The sequence below is a fragment of the Rana temporaria genome, chromosome 3 (genome assembly GCF_905171775.1).
Source record: "Rana temporaria chromosome 3, aRanTem1.1, whole genome shotgun sequence".
In the NCBI taxonomy this organism is placed as follows: domain Eukaryota; kingdom Metazoa; phylum Chordata; class Amphibia; order Anura; family Ranidae; genus Rana; species Rana temporaria.
In genome coordinates, this window is record NC_053491.1 from 432,388,706 (window position 1) to 432,412,500 (window position 23,795).

The following is a 23,795-nucleotide window of genomic DNA, read 5'->3' on the forward strand; positions in this document are numbered from 1 at the left end:
GGTTTGCCTAGCTGTGCTCTGTACTATGTTTTTTGACCACTAGGTGTCGACCTAGAGACCATCAAATGACCAGTCCACTCTGGTGTATGCAATATTTATACAGCAGAATTTTGTTGGGACAATGAATATAGAATGTGCAAAACTTCACATCACATAAACAAGGCATTGTAGGAAGGTGAGCTTAAGAGTGCAATGCAGGTGTGTCAAGAGGACAGATTATATATTTTATTTAGAATGATGATTCACTTGGTGCATCATGGTAAAATCTGCCATTTCTATCCCCTATCTAAATCATCCACAGAATGTGTATCTAAGGCAGCTCCTGCACTTCATAGTTATTTGTAGACTAAGCGGTATTGAACCCATAAACAAAAATGTACTATTGTGCAGCTCACCAATTCTAATGCCCCGTACACACCATCACTTTATGTGATGAAAAAAAACAACGTTTTTAAAAACGTCACTTTAATTGACAGTGTGTGGGGGAAAACGTAATTTTATGTCTTGTAAAAAACGACCAAAAAAAAAAGAAGCATGCTTCAATTTTATGTGTCGTTTTTCAAAACGTCATTTTTTACTTCACAGAAATTGACCGTGTGTAGTAAAAAACGTCGTTTAAAACAACGTTTTTTTCACCCGCGCATGCCCAGAAGCTACTTATGAAGCAAGCTTCAATGGAAAAAGTGGTGAGAACGTAACCTCGCTTTGCTAGAACATTGTGAGAAAAACGATGGTGTGTAGGCAACTTCGTCTTTGAAAATTGAAGTTTCAAAAACGTCATTTTTTACTTCACAGAAAATGTCGTTTTTTTTTTCATCACATAAAGTGATGGTGTGTACGGGGCATTTGATGTGGTGGCTGCATTTTTTTTGTTTTTTTTAGGAGGGGGAGGGTATTTTTTCTTTTATATCCCACCCAGTGATCCAGCCAGTAAGTCTGTTGTTTTCCTAATTACAGACAAAGATGTCTGGTAAAAATGGCAGTTAGAGGGATGAGACAAACCGTTTACCACTTAGATGGGTGTTTACAATGATCAGTTTTTATTTATTTATGTTATTCCAGAAGAGAAAAAACGGTTGCTGTAACTGCTTAAAAAGATTCTCAAGCCCCCCCCCCCCCCCCCAATAAATAAAATAAAAGTCAGCAGCCAAAAATACTTTATCTACATCTGCTAGTACATCAAACACTCCCCTCCCCCAACTGAATATGCTGCTGTGCAAAGGCACCCCTGTGCTTCTTCATCCAGAGTGAAAACAGAGGGGGGGGGGAGCCTAAAAAAAAGAAATTGAATGCAGCCACCATATCTAATGATTGGTAAGCCGCAACATATTACATTTTTGATTTGGAGTTTAATACCTCTTTTTTACTAAATATTAGTTACTGCATCAACTTCACTTTCATAATTTTTTGCTGGTAATAAGACTGAACTTCAGACAGCTTTGTGTACATCTAAGTCTATCCCATCAACACTAGTTTTCTCAAAAAAAGCACTAGCCTCTTTTTAAATTCAGCACAATAAGCTCATTACAAAATAAAACTGCAGCAGACATGTATTAATCAGATTTTAGTCAAACAAGTGAACTATGAAAGCTGAACTACATACAATAATGAATATATATATATATATATATATATATATATATATATATATATATATATATATATATATATATATATATATATATATATATATATATCTCAAATATAAAATGTTCATAGTTTTGTGTACTGCATTTCATGTTTCTTTTCACAATTTTGGTGCAAGTTTGCTCATAGGGCTCGACAAGTGTTCTGTTCTACAGTATGTTATTTGACCACTAGATGTCACCCAAGAGAAGAGTAGCAGAAATGGATGCCCAGGGTGCCACCTGGCTCTGAATTCATTAGCTTATTGGAAAAATAAAAATGACTGTAATGGGCTGGTGTACAAAGAGTACATTACTTAAGCAGCAAAAAGGGAAGAGTAAACTCAATGGGCCGGATTCAGAAAGAGATACGACGGTGTATCTCCTGATACGCCGTCGTATCTCTGATTGCGCTCGGTCGTATCTATGCGACTGATTCATAGAATCAGTTACCCATAGATATCCCTAAGATCCGCCAGGTGTAAGTGTCTTATCTTAGGCTGCAATTTCAGGCTGGCCGCTAGGTGGCGCTTCCTTATGTTTTACGCAAGGAATATGCAAATTAGGATTTACGCCGATTCAGAAACGAACGACCGCCCGGCGCTTTTTTTTACGTCGTTTGCGTTCGGTTTTTCCGTCGTAAAGTTACCCCTGCTATATGAGGGGTATGTGCGGCGTATCCTATGTTAAGTATTGCCGTCGTTCCCGCGTCGAATTCTGAAAATTTTACGTCGTTTGCGTAAGTCGTTCGCGAATACGGCTGAGCGTCATTTACGTTCACGTCGAAACCAATGACGTCCTTGCGATGTCATTTAGAGCAATGCACACTGGGATATTTTATGGACGGCGCATGCGCCGTTCAATAAAAACTTAAAAAACGAGGGGTCAAGACAAATTTAAATACTACACGCCCCCAACATCCCCATTTGAATTATGCGGCCTTACACCGCAACATATACGTTACGCCGCCGTAAATATGGGGGCAAGTTCTTTCTGAATACAGAACTAAGCGCCCAAAGTTACAGCGTCGTAACGTTACGTTACGCCGGCCGGACAGATACGCTCAGGTATCTGAATCCGGCCCACTGAGATCACAAAAAAACAAACAAACACTGCATTCCACAAATTTCAAATTTGCTTCACAAATATAGTGAAGAGTGAATCTGCCTGTTTTATTCTCCAAGGGTTTGAAAAAAAGGCATTTGCCAGGTGTCTTTAGCAGTGATACCAGGGGTCAAGTCCTGGGGAAAAAAGTGTGGGAACTCCCACCCAAGGTCCACTCCCCCACCAAAAAAAAAAAATTATTCGCTCATATGCATGATTACTAAACCGCATGTTTTTTTAAGCAAGTTCTTTCTAAATCCCGCGATAACTTGTGGCAGACCTCTGGAATGTCTCCTGGGAATAATGACAAAAGCTCCCAGGAGACATTGCGGCATTGAGGAAGTGACGGAATACCTGCACACTACCCAATGAATCCATATACAGGAAGCGGCCAGTAACAAAGGATTACTAAGGTTCGCCTGCCCCCGACAGTGACTCGAGCTGGGCATCGCCGTTTAGTGAAGGATTGGCTCGGGCGGCTCGGCTGCTCTCGGCTGCTCTAGTCCTGCAAAGGGAACTGCGTTCCTGCTGTGAAAAAAGTGCAGGAACTCCGTTCCCACGTGTTCCCGCAGCACTAGAGCCCTGAGTGATACCTGCTAAAGATGGACTTAACGTAGGCACCTGCCAACACAGGTCTATTGTCATTTGGCACAGAAGCAAACGCATTCGTGAGCAGCACCCGCATATGAAAACGATGTTCAAACCTCCTACAATAAGGAGTCTAGCTATCTGGTAAGGTAGGGTGACCAGATATCCCCGGTTTCCGGGGACAGTACCCAGATTGAGGACACTGTCCCCGTACCAAGTCTGTCCCCGGGTTTGCCCCCAGATTGGATGTGAACAGGGGCTGGGGCAATTTCAAACAGTGCACAATTTAAAAAAAAAAATCGGAATTAATTTTTTTTTCATTATCTGTGCCCCTTTCTGATGATCATGTGCTGGTCGGAGTAGAGGGAATATATTTCTCCCGCTCGCATGTTCTTCTGCCTTGGCTCAAGTCCCGGCCAGACGCCTACCTATCTCCTTGCTTTCTCTGGCGGAGTGATCTTCCTTCGTTCCCCACCCAGTAGTAGCCGGGGGCCCAGAGAGTAAAACTTGACAGGCTGTGTGGCGGGCGGCGGCGACGGGCAGAGAGACGCTGATTGCCGCAATTACTAGTAAAAAAAAATATGTCCCCGGATTTCATTTTAAAAATCTGGTCACCTTATGGTAAGGGCACATCTTGTACTAATAAGGTGGAAGGTGCACTTGGGTGTACGGTCGCTCACTATCTTCGGACACGTGTTGCAACAATTTATTACATTTATTTCTTTATGGACTTATATGGAAACCCTATGGACTGATTATTGTCACTTTATTTTATCTCACATGTTTTTTTCACTATTTATTTAGCGCGGCAATTATTTTTTTATATGTATGTAGCGCCCTGCTCCTGTTGATCAGGTGCTGCTTTAAATTTAGTGGGGTCTGAGCTGTTATTTGGCTCAGACAAATGTGATTAAGGGCAATATAGCCTCTGTTCCAGCCATGGCTGTGCTGGGAGTTCCACCATTGTTCGTCTGGGGGCGTCATTACCACCCCAGGCCAAGGGCGGCAGCAGCAGGGTCAAGGTACATTGAGTGTCTCCCTCAGCAGTGAATCAGTGGGAGTGGTTGCCCCGCTGTGCTTGATGGGAGGGGTATTTAAAGCGGTAGTTCACCCACAATCCCATGATTTTACCATCGAGACAGGCATTGTAGCGCGAGCTACAGTATGCCTGTCCCGATTTTTTTAACCCCGTACTCACCTTGTAGTCGTCCATCGTAGATTCCGGCTCCCGCGGGGAATGGGCGTGCCTATGGAGAGGGAGGATGATTGACGGCCGGCCCTGGCACGTCACTCTCCCCGAAGACAGCCGGAGTAGGTCTCGGCTCTTCACGGCGCCTGCGCACAGGCTATGCGCACGCGTCGTGAAGACCAAGCCTATTTCGGCTATTTCCGGAGAAGCGTGACGCGCCAGAGCCGGCCGTCAATCATCCTCCGTCTCCAGAGGCACGCCCATTCCCCGGTATCTTCGATGGACGACTACAAGGTGAGTATGGGGGGAAAAAATTCGGGACAGGCATACTGTAGCTCGCGCTACAATGCCTGATTTTACGGTAAAACCCCCGCTTTAAGGGACAGACGCCTTTAGGGCAAGGTTGTCGTCGGTCTGTCGTCCCACGCACCTCGTGGCCTGCCTAGCCTGAGGTGCATGTCCCGAATCCCGGTTCTGGGACCGCGTCGGCCCGGGGCTGTGACTTTGTTTGTGGGCCCAGTAGTCTGGCTGGGGCCTGCCTTGCAAAGGTGATCCTGTGCTGTCCCACCTGCGGGAGGAAACCACTTGATGAAGGAAGCCAGGGGAGGACCTATCCTGGAGAGGACCATGCAAGAGGCCGGTATCTTGGGAGAAGGCCTGGAAACTTAATCGAAGGCACCATACACTGAGAGGCTTGACAGTGTCGCCTGTCGGATCTAAAGTTCTACCAAAGCTAAGCTTGAGAGATCCGGGTGCTGAATCCTGTGGCAGAGGATTCCGGATCAAATAGGTAGATTCAGTAAGAGTTAGGCCGACTTATCAGTAGATAAGTCGACCTAATTCAGAATCTACGCCGACCTATGTTTAAGCGTATGCTCAAACAGAGATACGATTAAACATATCTAAGATAGGACGGCTTGCGCCGTCCTATCTTAGGTTGCAATATTTTGGATGGCCGCTAGGTGGCGCTTTTATTGCGGCCGGCGTAGAATATGTAAATGAGTTTATACGCCGATTCACAAACGTACGCCCGGCCGCCACAGTCGATTTACGCCGTTTCCGTAGCACATTACAGGCCTAAAGTTATTCCATCTATTAGGTGGAATAACAATGTTAAAGTATGGCCGCCGTTCCGGCAGCGAGATTCGATTTTTTTACATCGTTTGCGTAAGTCGTCCGCGAATCGGGATTTACGTAGTTTAGGTCCACGTCGAAATCAATAGGCCCGTGCGGCGTACGTAACCGCAATGCACACTGGGAAATGTAGTCGCCCGGTGCATGCGCAGTGAATTTTTTTTTCAAAAACGTGAGGTCAAGCCTCATTGCCATCAAACACGCCCCCCTCCAAGTCATTTGAATTCGGCGCCCTTACGCCCGCCCGCTTTAGGCTACGCCGCCGTATATTAGCAGGCAAGTATATTGAGAATCATTACTAGCCTAGCTAATTTACGGCGGCGTAGCCTAAACAGGTTAAGCTACGCCGCCGTAACTTTGCACTATTGTACCTGAATCTACCTAAAAGTGTCTCCTCATAAAGGAAGGTCTGTGACAGAGACTGTACTTTACTTTGTGCGCCATTCTGATTGCTAGGCCAGTGAGAGGGACCTATCCGGATGAGCAATACCCACTCTGGCTAGAGTGGCGATGAGAACTGTTTGCTGGAAGGTGGAGCGTTTCCCTATTTGTGACTATACACCTGAACCTACCTACCCTTTCACCCGTCATCCTTCTTTTCTATTGAAGTTCTGCAAAAATAAACCCAAGAAAAAGAAGTGCATTGTGTGGGCATTGAAATTCTTCAGACTCTCCTTTCACCCTGGACAGCGAGAATATAGAGGTAACGTGCCACCCAAAAATAACCAGCAGCTCCTCTGGGGGTAGTGCTACATGTATTTGAGCTGTACAGTATTTTTATTTACTGGGGTTCAGCTTACAGCCTGAAAAGGAACAGTATGGCTGCGGTCGATGTGTAAATGATGACAATAATTTATAAATGGCTGTAAGTGCTCCTATTACCACCAGCCCACACCCCTCCCTTGGCAGAGAAATGACAGAGAGCCGCAGTGCTCAGTGTTTCCTGTGTGCAGATTGTGTCACAGCTGGTGAGGAAACACTTCCTACCACACAATCTGTGATGTAGAGCTCCTTGTGTCTTCATCATAGGCCTAACCTGCTGAAAATACAGCCAACGCATGGCACTGGGCACCAGGGCTCATTGCTAGGCTATGGACTACTGCGCCCATATTTCCCATAATCCCACTCACTACCATGGACGGTGTCTGGGAAGCTGGGCTCTACTGTATTCTGTAGTTGTGTTGTATTGGTATCAATTACAGAGAAGAATGTTACAAGTGTCACTTGAATACAAAAAAAATAAAAAAATAACTCTAATGCCACATACACACGATCGGAAATTCCGACAAGAAAACCGTGGATTTTTTTCCGACGGAATGTTGGCTCAAACTTGTGTTGTATACACACGGTCACACAAAATTGCAACCGCCAAGAACGCGGTGACGTACAACACTACGACGAGCCGAGAAAATGAAGTTCAATGCTTCCAAGCATGCGTCAAATTGATTCCGAGCATGCGTGTTTTTCTTGTCGGAAAAATTGAGAACCAGCTCTCAAATTTTTGCTGTCGGAATTTCCGACAGAAAAAGTCAGATGGAGCCTACGCACGGTCGGAATTTCCGACCAAAAGCTCACATCAAACTTTTTTTGTCGGAAATTCCGACCAAAAGCTCACATCAAACTTTTTTTGTCGGAAATTCCGACCGTGTGTACACGGCATAAGGCTGGTGCGATGCGGGAACCCCTGCGATTCCTGTGTGGGTTCCCGCATCACATCAGAATCACAGGCGGTTCACACTGACACGTGCGAACCGCTGCAGGTGTCAATGTAAGGTTAATAACACCCCCAAATCGGTTTGCAGAACGCAGTGCGAACTGTGGAATCGGACCGCATGGGTCTGAACTCCTATGCGATCTGGTTCCAGTGTGGAGCAGAAAAAGGGGCGCTGCGCCATTTTGTTGCGAATGCGATGCGATGCGATTTCAGCCATACAAACTGTATGGCTGAATTTGCATCGCACAGACATTGCATGTGATGTGCACAGAAAATGTGGTGCAAATGGCATGCAAAGTCTGGGATGGCATAAGTGTGGGCTCGGTTCACACAGATGGGATGCGGGAAACCCTGCAATTCCTGTGCGGGTTCCCGCGTCACACCTGAATCGCAGGAAGTTCACACTCACATCTGTGAACTGCAGATCGGTTTGCAGATCGCAGTACGAACTGTCAATTGTAACCTGCACGGTTACCACATTGCATCTGAATCGCACTCTTGTTCACACTGACATCTGCGAACCACTGTGGGTGTCAATGTAAAGTTAAAGCGGAGTTCCGGCCACAATTTCACTTTTTAAATATAAATACCCCTGTAATACACAAGCTTAATGTATTCTAGTAAAGTTAGTCTGTAAACTAAGGTCCGTTTTGTTAGGTTGTTACAGCATTTAGACACTTTATAAAATAGAAATTGACTGGGGCCATCTTAAGTGTGGGCATCATGAAGCCAGACTGTATGACTGCCTGGATTTCAGCCTTGCAGATCTCGCACATGCTCAGTGCTGCACAAGCAGTGTAATAGGTTTCAGATCAGGTTTCAGCACCTGTACTGTCCAAGTCACATGATTCTTCGAGACTGGGGAGTGCACAGACTCCTGGAAAGTTACACCCACTACATTCCCAGGAGTCTGTGCAGTGTAGGTTAGGAAGCTTAAGCACCTAGGTGCAGGAAGAGGAAAGATTAACTATTCTGCCTAGCAACAACACTTTGAAGGCATCTAAAAAAAAAAAAATTCTTAAAGGACTAATGACATTTTTTTAAAACTACTGATGTAATGTTATATTTATGGGTGGAACTCCACTTTAATGATACCCCCTCCCCCCACCCCCAGAACAGTTTACAGATTGCAGTGAGAACATCATGTAATCCGCTTCCAGTGTGAATCCCGGTCCTGTACAATTTTGGTCCAAATGTGATGCAAATTCGGCCATACAAACTGCATGGCTGAATTTGCATCGCACAGACATTTCATGTGACGTGCACAGCAATGCGGTGCGAATCGCATTCAATGTCGGTGTTCACACAAAGCCTTTTTGTGGATTACAGCGAGCTGAGCAAAAAGCAACCCGTTTTGGCGTGTCATCTTACGGCACAGAAGATCGCAGCTCACCCATTTTTTTTTAATGCAGGGAACTGCTTTTAGCACCATTTTTTTTTTTTAACATGTGTTACTGTAACACCACAATCTACTGGTCCCTTGGAGCACAATTGAACTTTAAATTTAAATAATAAAAAAAAAAAAATGTGCCTTTATTAATTGTTTTTTGGATGTGTGCCTGAAAATATAGTTACATACCGTATTTTCCGGCGTATAAGGCGACCCCCTAATTTTCCAGGAACATTTTTGGTTTTGGGATATACTCACTGTATAAGACTACCCCCTTCTTACTAGTCTTTCTGGAAGCTGAGGGGGAGCCAGAACCGCTGACAGAAACAGGCTTTTTCAAATCTCACTGTGCCATTACATTACATTCCTCACTGTGCCATTACATTACATTCCTCACTGTGCCATTACATTACATTCCTCACTGTGCCATTACATTACATGCCCCCACTGTGCCATCACTTGCCCCCACTGTGCCATCACTTGCCCCTCACTGTGCCATCACTTGCCCCTCACTGTGTCATCACTTGCCCCTCACTGTGCCATCACTTGCCCCTCACTGTGTCATCACTTGCCCCTCACTGTGTCATCACTTGCCCCTCACTGTGCCATCACTTGCCCCTCACTGTGCCATCACTTGCCCCTCACTGTGTCATCACTTGCCCCTCACTGTGCCATCACTTGCCCCTCACTGTGCCATCACTTGCCCCTCACTGTGTCATCACTTGCCCCTCACTGTGCCATCACTTGCCCCTCACTGTGCCATCACTTGCCCCTCACTGTGCCATCACTTGCCCCTCACTGTGTCATCACTTGCCCCTCACTGTGTCATCACTTGCCCCTCACTGTGCCATCACTTGCCCCTCACTGTGCCATCACTTGCCCCTCACTGTGTCATCACTTGCCCCTCACTGTGTCATCACTTGCCCCTCACTGTGCCATCACTTGCCCCTCACTGTGTCATCACTTGCCCCTCACTGTGCCATCACTTGCCCCTCACTGTGCCATCACTTGCCCCTCACTGTGTCATCACTTGCCCCTCACTGTGTCATCACTTGCCCCTCTCTGTGCCATCACTTGCCCCCACTGTGCCATCACTTGCCCCTCACTGTGTCATCACTTGCCCCTCACTGTGCCATCACTTGCCCCTCACTGTGTCATCACTTGCCCCTCACTGTGCCATCACTTGCCCCTCACTGTGCCATCACTTGCCCCTCACTGTGCCATCACTTGCCCCTCACTGTGTCATCACTTGCCCCTCACTGTGTCATCACTTGCCCCTCACTGTGCCATCACTTGCCCCTCACTGTGCCATCACTTGCCCCTCACTGTGTCATCACTTGCCCCTCACTGTGTCATCACTTGCCCCTCACTGTGCCATCACTTGCCCCTCACTGTGTCATCACTTGCCCCTCACTGTGCCATCACTTGCCCCTCACTGTGCCATCACTTGCCCCTCACTGTGTCATCACTTGCCCCTCACTGTGTCATCACTTGCCCCTCTCTGTGCCATCACTTGCCCCCACTGTGCCATCACTTGCCCCTCACTGTGTCATCACTTGCCCCTCACTGTGCCATCACTTGCCCCTCACTGTGCCATCACTTGCCCCTCACTGTGTCATCACTTGCCCCTCACTGTGTCATCACTTGCCCCTCTCTGTGCCATCACTTGCCCCCACTGTGCCTGAACTTGTTGCCCCCCAGTGCAATCACCGCAAACACTCACTTTTTTTTCCAGCGGTGACAGTCTCCGTGCTGCGGGCACGAGCATCAATGATTTGAAAGCTGCGCCTTCTCTTCAGAGTGTTCTGTGATAGGCGGAACACAAATTTTCCCAGCAGCGCCTCTGTTCTGTTTTCCGCCTATCACGGACATCTTCTCATCTCGTCCGAGGATGAGAAGGCATCTGTGATAGGAGGAACACAGAACAGAGGCGCTGCTGGGAAGATTTGTGTTCCTCCTATCACAGAACACTCTGAGGAGAAGGAGCGTCTTTAAAATCATTCACGCTCGCAGCACAGAGACTGTCACCGCTAGAAAAAAAAGTGAGCACGGAGACCGTACCCGGCGTATAAGACGACCCCCGACTTTGGATGCATGTTTTTGCATCCAGAAAGTCGTCTTATACGCCGGAAAATACGGTAGTTAGTCAGGTTGAAAAAAGACACAAGTACATCCAGTTCAACCCTAAAAATAATTAAATCAAAAATAATATCATGCAATGCCATACACACAATTCTACACCCACAGGTGATCCAGAGGAAGGCGCGAAAACCCCCAGCAGAGCATGATCCAATTTGCTACAGCAGGGGAAAAAATCCTTCCTGATCCCTCGAGAGGCAATCAGATTTTCCCCCGGATCAACTTTACCTATAAATGTTAGTGCCCAATAATATTGTGTACCTTTAGGAAAGAATCAAAACCTTTTTTGCATGCAATTCAAATCACAGCGCAAAAGTATCGGTTTCGGGTATAAAAGTTATAAAAGTAAAATACATTATCAGTGCAACCCTAGTTATATTTTTTTTTTCCCATTTATTCAATTACTTCCTGTTTTTTGGCCTAGGTAGAGGAGGGGAGGAGGGGATTTCTCAGCCAAGCATACCCTCCTGCCTGCATGCCTAAGCTAAGGGCAGATGGGATCCAGGAAGTAAATTCTATATGAATCATCTGCCCTTACCCAAGATGGCCACAGTTGCTGAAAGAAGCCGAACGTCGGTGCGGCTCTATACGGCGCCTGCGCACCGACGTTCGGCTTCTTTCGGCAACTCGTGCCGCGCAGTATGCGCCGGCTGGAAGCACGTTAATCACAGCTTGTGATTAGGAACGCCCACTCCCGCGGGGAAGCCGGGGGTGAAAATAGCCCTAAAATGGTATGTACGCCAAAAAAAAACAACAGCATAGTGTTGGTCTCATAGCTCGGCTCCATGCAATGTTAGATTTTTTTTTTTAGGGTCAACCCCCGCTTTAAGTTCTCTCCCATATTTGGCATGTAATTTTTCGAACATGCACAGTGGCCACCCGGCTGTGAAGCCGAAAGAGGCATAGCCGGTTGCTCACAGTTAGTATACCGGTAACGGGAACCCAAAGGCTAGTGAAGAATTAGCCTAGGTGAGGATGGCGCTGGATCCCTGGACAGGTAAGTGTCCTTTTATTAAAAGTCAGCAGCTACAGCATTTGTAGCTTCTGAATAATTTTTTTTCTGCCCTGGCTGGACAACCACTTTAATTTAGGCTTTAAAGGGGTTGTAAAGGTTTGTTTTTTATTTTCTAAATAGGATCCTTTAACCACTTAAGCCCCGGACCATTTTGTTGCTAAATGCCCAGGCCAGGTTTTGCGATTCGGCACTGCGTCGCTTTAACAGACAATTGCGCGGTCGTGCGACGTGGCTCCCAAACAAAATTGGCGTCCTTTTTTCCCCACAAATAGAGCTTTCTTTTGGTGGTATTTGATCACCTCTGCGGTTTTAATTTTTTGCGCTATAAACAAAAATAGAGCGACAATTTTTAAAAAAATGCAATATTTTTTACTTTTTGCTATAATAAATATTCCCCAAAAACATATATAAAATTATTTTTTCCCTCAGTTTAGGCCGATTCTTCTACCTATTTTTGGTAAAAAAATTTGCAATAAGCGTTTATCGATTGGTTTGCGCAAAAATTTATAGTGTTTACAAATAAGGGGATAGTTTTATTGCATTTTTATAAAAAAATATTTTTTTACTACTAATGGCGGCGATCAGAGATTTTTTTCGTGACTGCGACATTATGGCGGACCCTTCGGACAATTTTGACACATTTTTGGGACCATTGTCATTTTCACAGCAAAAAATGCATTTAAATTGCATTGTTTATTGTGAAAATGACAGTTGCAGTTTGGGAGTTAACCACAGGGGGCGCTGTAGGAGTTAGGGTTCACCTAGTGTGTGTTTACAACTGTAGGGGGTGTGGCTGTAGGACTGACGTCATTGATCGAGTCTCCCTATTAAAGGGATCACTCGATCGATGCAGCGCCATTGTGAAGCACGGGGAAGCCGTGTTTACACACGGCTCTCCCCGTTCTTCAGCTCCGGGGAGCGATCGTGACGGAGCGGCTATAAACGAATAGCCGCGCCGTCGTCCCGGATCGCTCCCCGCGGGTATCCGACCGCCGCATGTAGCGGGGGGGTCCTGATCGCACCCCCGACCCGCGGAAAGGCGGGGACGTACATGTACGTCCATATGCCTGTACGTGCCATTCTGTGGACGTACATATACATGCGGCGGTCGGCAAGTGGTTAAGCTAGTGCATTGTTGGTTTACTAAACTTTTCCTTTGATTTCCCTTCTGAATGTTTTGTTTCTTTGTCTGAATTTCTCACTTCCTGTTCCTCCTCAGTAAGCTGTTCTGGCTGACTAACCCCCAGCCAGGTGACGGGGGCAAGCTTACTGAGAAGAAACAGGAAGTGAGAAATTCAGAAAAAAAACATTTAGAAGGGAAATCAAAGGAAAAGGTAAGTGAACCAACAATGCACTAGCTTAAAGGAACCCATTTAGAAAATAAAAAACAAACCTTTACAACCCCTTTAATTCCACATATGTGAAGTTTTGTGTGGAAATTTTACATGCAGATTTGTGATTGGCATAATAGGCTCTCTTACATAAAACAAACTATTTTTTTATTTATTTTTCCTGGTCCTTTTATGGAAAGATGTTGGGCTGGTTAGCTTACTTATCCTGCTTAGCAGGTTATCTATAATTAATAGGATAATTAAAATCCCAGCACACACCTGTTACGGGAATTTAACTCTTGGTGGTAATAGTTGAACAAATGCCAAGCAATATGTGGACCTCTCGGAATTCTAGAAGGTCTTTGCCCACTTAGCTGAATCTTGGTATCTCAGCGTATCCCCTAATGACACTCTGGCGTTATCATCTCCTGTCATATTCCGTCTCCTTACCGTCTGCCACTTTGTTCAGCATCAGTGACAGAGTTATTAAGGCGTTTCCATTTGTCACTCACATTTGGTTTGGCTTTAGATTCCACGCGCGTGAACCTCATTTCCCTCATTTCTTAGAATGAGTATCAACTTTATAAGCCACAGTTATTGCTTATGTGAGATTGATGAATAGTAAGTCAGGAGGACTGGGTGGAGTATTGGAGGTTGATCACATCTTGTGTGAGAATAATTTCCTTCTATTCCATCGGCAGGATTTCATTTCCAGCTCTGCTGTCAGAGGACTTGAGAAGGGAATGATGAGAAGGATGTCAACTGAGAAAATGAAGTTTATGGAAAAAGAAGAATTGGAATCATCCTATCAGCTGTCAGTTAAGGGATGATTTGAGAGACGGGTCTGTAGACCATCCAAACAACGAAACCGGATGAAATCAGAACAGGAGATTTTTTCCAAAAAATGAAAATTTCGCGAACACAGTAAGACTCATCTGTTTGCGGTGAGTGGTGACCCTTCTTTACAGCCCAGGACATGAACTTTGCAGGGGTGGTTGGGGCAATACCAAGAAGATACCATGCAGAGGAATGCTACCTGACTGCTCTCTGCCACTCAGCCTGGATGGGGCGTGAATGTCGCCCAATGAATTCACCAGAATTGGCCCAGTTCTGCTTTCGGCTCAGGAAAGTAGACCAGAAGCTGCAAGAGATGAGAGCCATCTACCAGGGGTCAGGTGAGAGAGCTGGGGAGAGATTGAAGTGGTCAACTGTTCATGATCACCAAAACAATGCAGTAGATAGTTCAATTTCAGCAGCCAGTGGAAGGTTTGGATACAAGACAGTTGAGTAACTCAGCAATTTTTTACATCTCTTGGGAACTTCGGTGGTGAGGTTTAAAAAGAGTCTCACTTATCCTGTAAGAGCCGGTTCACACTGGGGCGGCACGACTTTGGGGGCGACTCGGCAAGGCGTCCTGAAGACGACTTCAGAGGCGACTTGCAAAATGACTTCTGTATAGAAGTCAATGCAAGTCACCCCGAGTCTCCCCCGAAGTCGTACAAGAACCTTTTTCTAAGTTGGAGCGACTTGTGTCGCTCCTATTAGAACGGTTCTATTGAATACAATAGGACGCAACTTGTCAGGCGGCTGAGTCGCCTGATGAGTCGCCCCAGTGTAAACCGGCTCTAACATTGTATATTTATTTTATATTAGGTAGAATGTAACAGGAGGAGCAAGACTTCCAAGCAGGAAGAGAGTATTTCCATGCAGCAAGTTAAAGGGGTTGTAAAGGTTAGTTGAGGTTCGAAAAAGGGGTTGTAAAGCTTAGTTGAGGTTCGAAAAAGGGGTTGTAGAGGTTAGTTGAGGTTCGTTAAAGGGGTTGTAAAGATTAGTTGAGGTTCGTTAAAGGGGTTGTAAAGGTTATTTGAGGTTCGTTAAAGGGGTTGTAAAGGTTATTTGAGGTTCGTTAAAGGGGTTGTAAAGGTTAGTTGAGGTTCGAAAAAGGGGTTGTAGAGGTTAGTTGAGGTTCGTTAAAGGGGTTGTAAAGATTAGTTGAGGTTCGTTAAAGAGATTGTAAAGATTAGTTGAGGTTCGTTAAAGGGATTGTAAAGGTTAGTTGAGGTTCGTTAAAGGGGTTGTAAAGGTTAGTTGAGGTTCGTTAAAGGGGTTGTAAAGGTTCGAGTCGACTACATCCCTGCGGGGAGAGGCTGTGTTCCCGCAGGGATGTAGTCCCAAGGGAGGGAACGGGCACGCTGACTAACCCCCAGCCAGAACGACTCGAATAATGGGGGCAAGCTTACTGAGGAGGAACCGGAAGTGAGAAATTCAAACAAAGAAAAAAAACATTTAGAGGGGAAATGGAAGGAAAAGGTAAGTGAACCAACAATGCACTAGCTTAAAGGAACCTATTTATAAAATAAAAAACAAACCTTTACAACCCCTTTAATACCAAGTAGAAGAAGGGGCCTGTGGTTGATTCAACTTTTCATGTGTTAAACTGAAATGTCAAGATTGAGGTGCATGTAAAGGCAATTCTTCCTAGTTTTGATTGAAGTGTGGAATCAAAGGTTTTTAATGCTGTGTTCCTATCTGGGGAGATTCAACTCTCTATTTTTCCTGGTGACCATTGTCATTGAGATTGAAAATGTTGGGAAATCCTCCAATTGTGACACTTGTTCCTATGACAACTCTCTACAACTCTTGCCAAATACTAATCAGAATTTGGCTGGCCCAGTTGCAACCAGTCAAATTTCAATCAGTATGTGGCTAACCCTACTCAACAGAAGTCAATATTTTGATCTACTGTTCTCAATTGGATGTGTTGGAAAATTCTCCTTGATCAGTGGCTGCAGCAAATCAGTGGAAGCTACTGATCAGTGTATTCTGATAGCAGTGTGTGCCTCTGTCGGGATACAATGAAAAAAAACAAAAAACAAATTCTGTATTGTCAAACATTTTGACCAATCAGATTTTATCTATTATCTTCTGGAAAAATTCATCACATTATCTCTTACCCATCTAAGACCCCTTTCACACTGGGGGCACGGCCACGTTATCGCCGATTATTTTATCAGCGCTTTAGCGCTATTTAAGCAGTGATTTTCAGACGCTAGCGGGTCGCTATTAACCCCAAAGAAACTGTTAAAAGTGCCCATGTTGCGGCAATTCCAAAGCGCTTTTCAGTCGCTTTGGAAGAGCTGCCCATTTATTTCAATGGGCAGGGCGTTTTGGGAGTGCTGTATACAGCGCTCCCAAACCGCCCCCAAAGATGCTGCTTGCAGGACTATTCCTAACGTCCCACAAGCACACTGCCCCAGTGTGAAAAGACACACTGAAATGAATGGGAGGCAGTTTTCAGGCGATATTTAGAGGCTATTTCTAGTGCTAAAATGCCTGAAAACCGCCTCAGTGTGAAAGGGGTCTAGGGCTTCGTACACACCATAGGTTAACCAGAGGACAACGGTCTAAAGGACCGTTGTCCTAGGTTAACCTATGAAGCTGACTGATGGTCCGTCGCGCCTACACACCATCAGTTAAAAAAACGATCGTGTCAGAACGCGGTGACGTAAAACACACGTGCTGAAAAAAACTAAGTTCAATGCTTCCAAGCATGCGTCGACTTGATTCTGAGCATGCGTGGATTTTTAACCGATAGACGTGCCTACTAACGATCGTTTTTTTCCCATCGGTTAGGAATCCATAGGTTAATTTTAAAGCAAGTTGGCTTTTTTTTAACCTAAGGTTAAATAACCTATGGGGCCTACACACGATCGGTTTGGACCGATGAAAACGGTCCATCAGACCGTTGTCCTCTGGTTAACCTATCGTGTGTACAAGGCCTTAGAGAAACAACTTGTTTTTGTCCCAGTTTTACTTTCTTAAATGTTGTAAAAAAAAATTGTACCACGTTTTTTTTTATTGGCCTGACCCTTCAAAAAGTGGGATACCAATAATTAATACCAGCTTCCCGCTTTTCAAGAATGGTCTTAAATGTTCGAATTTGACACTTTCCTTGATAAAGAACATCTATACAGAAGCATTGTTTTATTCATTATTATTTGTTTCTGAAAAAAAAAGCTCCCATCGAACATTTGTTGTCGGAAATTTCGAGCGTGTATTTGGGGATTCCAAAATTTGGCAAACTTAGGGTTTGTGTTGATAAGCCTCAATACGTAAATGCAGCATGCTTTTGACATCAGCTTAAGGGCCTGAGTCTAAGGCCTTGTACAGACGAGCGAACATGTCCGATGAAAACGGTTCGCGGACCGTTTTCATCGGACATGTCCGCTCGGAGATTTTGGTCTGATGGTTGTACACACCATCAAACCAAAATCCCAGCGGACAGACAGCGCGGTCACGTGGCGGTGACGTTGACGCCGCCACGTCCGCAAACCCGGAAGTTCAATGCTTCCACGCATGCGTCAAATCACTTTGACGCCATGCGCGGGTTCTCGGGCCAGCGGACATGTCCGATGAGTCGTACTGACCATCGGACATGTCCGACGGACAGGCTTCCAGCGGACAAGTTTCTTAGCATGCTAAGAAACTTTTGTCCGCTGGAAACCTGTCTGCTAGGCCGGAAAATTGTCCGGTCGGCCCTACACACGACCGAACATGTCCGCGGAAACTGGTCCGCGGACCAGTTTCCGCGGACATGTTCGGTCGTGTGTACGAGGCCTATGAGAATGCAAAGCTGCCTTGAAGCAGGTCAAATGCATGTCACAAGAGGGTCATCTGCATAAGACTGAGAACCACTTAAGAAGTAGTTCTGAAGCGAACAAAAGCCAGTTAACACAGGCCCCAAGGATGGCCAAAGATTGACAGATGTCTCCCTGTGGACGAGGTGTCGGAGAGATTTGCCTCTATTGTAACATATTATATGAGCACTGGGACTTCCTGTAGGAGAAACTCAGAAGAGTGATGGCAGAAAAAGACCTAGTGGTCTATTAAGTCTGCCCCAATTTTTAATGATTTTTTTTTTTTACTTTTTAGGACCAGCCAATTAAGACACTGGCAAATAGGCAACAATAAATCTTTACACTTCACCAAACGATCAGTGCCCGGTCACACAGACTTTCCAGTGACAGCTGGGGGCTACAACTAGGGCCCTATTAACCACTTAAGACCCGGACCATTATGCAGGTTAAGGACCTTGCCCCTTTTTGCGATTCAGCACTGCGTCGCTTTAACTGACAATTGCGTGGTCGTGCGACGTGGCTCCTAAACAAAATTGGCGTCTTTTTTCCCCCACAAATAGAGCTTTCTTTTGGTGGCATTTGATCACCTCTGCGGTTTTTATTTTTTGCGCTATAAACAAAAATACAGTGACAATTGTGAAAAAAATTCAATATTTTTTTTACTTTTTGCTATAATAAATATTCCCAAAAAGATATAAAAAAAATCTTTTTTTTCCTCAGTTTAGGCCGATTCGTATTCTTCTACCTATTTTTGTTAAAAAAAATCGAAGGCCTCTAACTTTGGCGAATATTTATTCCCCAAATGAGCACCAGGTTTACTTGTTTAGGAAGATCAATGACATCCTGCTTTCATTCAAGGAGGGCATGGTTCTTCTGGGGGGTGACTTTATCCGGAGGTTGACACTTCTTCAGGTACCACCCTGCTACCCTACCAAGCTCTACGCCAAATCAAACTACAACTTCAGGGACTTGCATTACATTATACGTTCCCTTCGACCAAAGACTATACTTTTTACTCAATCCCGTTCCAAAAATATTCACATATAGATTATTTCTTCCTTTCCCAACCTGACCTAACCTATCATACTCGAGCTACGATAGACCCTATGTTTCTATCTGATCATCACCCCATTTTGGTCACCCTGGCTTTCCCAGAGTTGGTCTCCAGGACTAAGACCTGGCGACTGAACTCATCCTTGCTTAAGGATGCAGAATTCACTGCACACCTAAAATCTAAAATTCGCAACTACTTTGTGGATAATGCCTCTCCCGACATGTCCCCACTCACTCTGTGGGAAGCCCACAAGTGTGTGATTCGGGGGGAACTTATGGCCCAGGCAGCGAAAGCTAAAAAAACAACACCAGGAGACTATAGTGAACTTAACGGATAAGATTAGGTGGCTGGAGGCCTCTCATAAAGCCTCCCTTACGCAATACTCTTTGCAGGAGTTCTCACACACTCGCTCCCTGCTTGGAGGAACTAGGGAAGCGATCGAGAAGGCGCTATGTGCTACACCAGAGAGTCTTTTACGAACAGGGCAATAAGTGCAGGAGACTTCTGGCGAGGGTGGTACGAGCCTCTAGACCTTCCAACACAATTCACCAGATTCTGGACCAACGCGGCGTAACCCTATCTAGGAACGAGGACATTGCAAAATGTTTTGAGCAATATTATACAGAACTATACAATTTGAAGCCCTCGAGTCAGAATCCGGTCCAAGCAGCGAGAAGGACAGAGGAAATTAGGAATTTTTTAACTCAATATTGTCCAAAACCAATCTCGGAGGTACTGTCACGTACCTGGTGGAACAGTCTGGTATGCAGAGGGAGGCCTCCCTTACACCTCTGACTCGAGGCCCCTGATAGGGAAGACAGGCGGCGCAGGAGTGCAGAGTCGCACGAGAGCCTGGCAAACTTGCTGGTAGGCGAGCTGGACCGGAACTGGAACAGGAACTGGAGCGGTCCTGGGAACAGCTGTCAGACTGGGAACTGGAGCTCAGGCAGGTGCAGGCAGATGGACTGGAGTAGTAGACACACAAGTGCCAAGCAGGTAAATACTGGAGCAAGGTCAGATACAAGCAGGTTCGGTAACTGGCTGGCGGCAGGGTAGCAGGAGGAGTAGGCAGGAACATCGTCTCAGGTACAGGCAGGTTCGGCAACAGGCTGGCAGCAAGGTAGCAGGGGGAACAGGCAGGAACGTAGGTAAACGGCGGCGATCGGGTCCGCGTGTCCCGCGGTCACGGAGCTTCGCGATCCCACGGCTGGGCTCTTAAAGAGGACGTACAGGTACGTGCTTGTGCCCAGCCGTGCCATTCTGCCGACGTATATCGGCGTGAAGGGGTCCTTAAGTGGTTAATGTAAGCCATGCTTGAACAGCAAGCATTGCTTGCAAAAAAAAAAAAAATTGTTTATGCGCTTAGGGCCCCGTACACACGACCAAACATGTATGCTGAAACTGGTCCGCGGGCCAGTTTCAGCATACATGTTTGGTCGTGTGTAGGCGCGAGCGGGCCGAATTCCAGCAAACATTTGCCTGCCGGGCCTTTTCCCAGCAGACAAATATTCCTGGACGTGTTTTAAAACCGTCCGCTGGAATCCTGCCCGCTCGGACATGTACGGTCGTCAGTACAGACCTACCGTACATGTCCGAGCGCCCGCCGTCCCTCGCATGCGTCGAATGACTTCGACGCATGCGTGGAAGCCTTTAAATGGCAGGCCCGCCCACGTCGCTGCGTCATCGCCGCGTCATCGTCGCGGCGACGACGCGGACACGCCCCGCGTAGTGTTTACGCGCGGACTTCTGTACGATGGTTAGTACAACCATCGTACAGAAGCCCTCTGGCAGGCATGTACGGTGAAAACGGTCCGACGGACCGCTTTCATCGTACATGTTTGCTCGTTAGTACCCGGCCGTACTGTTTTAATATTTAAACCATGGCATCCCTGCCAAATAAAGCCCCGTACACACGATCGGAATTTCCGATGTAAAAAGTCAGACAGACTTTTTCCATAGGAAATTCCGACCGTGTGTATGCCCCATCGGAGAAATTCCATCCGAAATTCCCATGAGTTTAAATATAGAACATGTTCTATTTTACTCTGATGGAATTCGGTCAGAATTCTGATGTGCATTTGGTCGGGCAAAAGCCAGATTGTGTGTACGCGGCATAAGGGGTAAACAAATCTGTCCTAGTCTACAATTTAACAACCAATGGCTTTCCATTGACCAATACGGCATATTGGGATTTATAGTTCCTTGGTTTCAAGTTGCCAACTGACAATGACCTTTACAAGAAAATTAGGTTACACACAGCAATCAGAATATTTTTAGTCTGACAATTGTATGCAGATGATTGTAAGTTACACTACATTCTTTGGCAAAGGCATGTATTACACATGAACCATGCACGGCATTTATTCCAATCTTTAAATATAAAAATTGTTCTTACACAAATGTGGAACTGCTATCATAAATGAATGTACAAGGTAGATTCCGAAAGGTACAAAAAGTTTAGAAAAAAGCAAGAATTGTATAGATCATAATGAAGTGATGGGCTGCATTCCAAGAATGGACACAAGCTGCCCAATCTTACCCCCATATGGACATCTAATACAATGCATCAGAGAGCACTGGGCGATCTTGGGATACCCTAGGGGGTTTTTAGAGTCGTTCCAAACATCATAAATGCTCATTAATGCTGCCAGAAACATTTTTAAGCTTTGGAAAATCTTTGTGTAACATGGTCAGTCTGTCTCACCATGAAGAGGAACTGAAGATATTAATCATATGTGCCCTGCTCTGGTTTCATAGGGTGACAGCAGCGGAAAAAAAGGCATCTCAAACCATATTCTTTAACCTGAAAACAAGTGCCTCTGCTGTTAGCATTTTAAAATATTTATTACAATTTTATAGCATGGTTCTAGTGAATTCGTTTGGGTGATATCGAGTGTTTGGGGTGCCTACAAAGACCAAAGTCTATTGAGGTTAACTTCAAAGTGGCCTGATATATGGTATGCCAAACTTTGGGGTGGGTATTGAGGAGTAATGTGTCAAAAATAACAGCGCCACAGAAATGTGCTCAAATGGACAGCTGCTACTCTGATTATTGTAAGAAAACAATAAAAAACAATGTATAGTGATAAAAGTGGCACTAGTCCACACATTAACCCAAAAAATACAATCTTAATTTGTGAATAATCAAAACATATATCTATATACAATGTCACAAGTGTGATAACAACATCTGTGCAAAAATGTATAAATTATACGAAAGTGCAAGTGCATATCAAAGTGCAAGTGCAATATCATTAAAGTGCTTTTTTTTTATACTCAATAAGAAAATAATGATAAAGAGAAACAGCAAAAATATAAAAATAACAAATGATTTAATTTATAAAAAAAATGTCTCTGCTTATAAGCGCATCAAGTGCTCCACCGCTGTGTGAATCCTTCACCACTCTCACCAAAATGGACTCACCAGATCGATAAAATTTTAAAATTTTGAACCAGCAGGAGGACCACAGTGTCTCCAAACGATCCCCAATCACCGTTTTACGGTCAGATTTCCCTTACATAGGTGACAGTAAATCATGGGAAAGACAAAACAGAAGGAAGGAGGCTCCCATAGCGTAAAACCATCTCACAGGTAAATTAAAAAACCTCTGTAATCCATGCACGTTTGACGAATGCCTACCTGTCACTAGAGAGTAACACGCAAAGCTAATAATAGCCTGTTCTGACCTGTCATAGACCACAAGCATGAGCGATGTCATCAGCGTCCTTGCCCTGCCCTACGTCCGTTTCGTCGCGTGACGTCTTCCCCATGATTTACTGTGACTTGTGTAAGGGGATTCTGACCGTAAATTGGAGATCGTTGGGGGAAACACTGTGGTTCTCTTGCTGGTTCATGATTTTACCATTTTATCCATCTGGTGAGTCCATTTTGGTGAGAGCGGTGAAAGATTCACACAGTGGTGGAGTACTTGATGCACTTAGAAGCAGAGACATTTTTTCTAAATGGAATAATTTGTTATTTTTATTTTTTTTCCGTTTTCTTTATCACTAATTCTGAGTATAAAACTAAATAAATATTTTTACCATTTTAATAACATTGCACAATACAATTGTTTGCACTGCACTTTGTAATGCACTAGCACTTTCTTATAATTTATACATTTTTGCACAGATGTTGTTATCACACTTGTGATATTATATATAGATATATGTTTTGAATATTCACTAATTAAGATTGTATTTTTTGGGTTAATGTGCGGACTAGCGCCACTCTTATCACTATACATGGTTGTTTGAGGAGAGCCGAGTCCAAAAGTTCATGACAAATCAAAGGTCAAATCAAAATGTTTATTGAATAATAGTATTAGATGAAGCCAATGCATTTCAGGGGAAATGTTTCTACCTTCCTCAGGGCTGAAACTGTGGATCCGATTGGACTCATGATGAGAAACATTTAGGAGACCTATGTAAGGGCTTGATCCAAGGGTGTTGATTGATTTACTAAAACTAGAGAGTGCAAAATCTGGTGCAGCTCTGCATAAAAACCCAATCAGCTTCCAGGTTTTATTGTCAAAGCTTAATTCAACAAGCTGAAGTTAGAAGCTGATTGGCTACCATGCACAGCTGCACCAGATTTTGCACTCTCCGGTTTTAGTAAATCAACTCCAAACTGTCAAAAATCTGGACACATTGCAAACTGCTGACCACAAAGTTTGGCATCTGAGTGTTGCCTTACAGACTATCTATCAGAGAAACAGTAGCTCAAGACCAGAACAAGGTCCTCATACACTGCAACCTCATGGCACATTAACCTAGGGAGTGGTTCTTACTGTTAGGGGGCGTGGCTACACGTCACTGATGACCGTTCCCGATCACGGGGAACAGCCATCAGTGACAGTGTCACTAGGCAGAATA

The 23,795-nt window shown here is 44.9% G+C and overlaps 1 protein-coding gene across 3 annotated transcripts in view; it reads left to right on the plus strand.

Moving 5' to 3' along the window:
* The first annotated feature begins 13,760 nt into the window (after positions 1–13,760).
* Positions 13,761–23,795, plus strand: part of LOC120933250 (GEM interacting protein) — a 101,141-nt gene continuing 91,106 nt past the window's right edge. Inside the window, exons 1-2 of one of the 3 annotated variants that reach the window (XM_040346355.1) lie at positions 13,761–13,850; positions 13,931–14,404. In XM_040346355.1, the coding sequence (XP_040202289.1) occupies positions 14,206–14,404 (199 nt within the window). In that variant the 5' untranslated portion in view covers positions 13,761–13,850; positions 13,931–14,205. Of the gene's footprint in view, positions 14,405–23,795 lie in introns of all 3 variants that reach the window. The other 2 variants (XM_040346357.1, XM_040346356.1) reach the window with 2 other exon arrangements.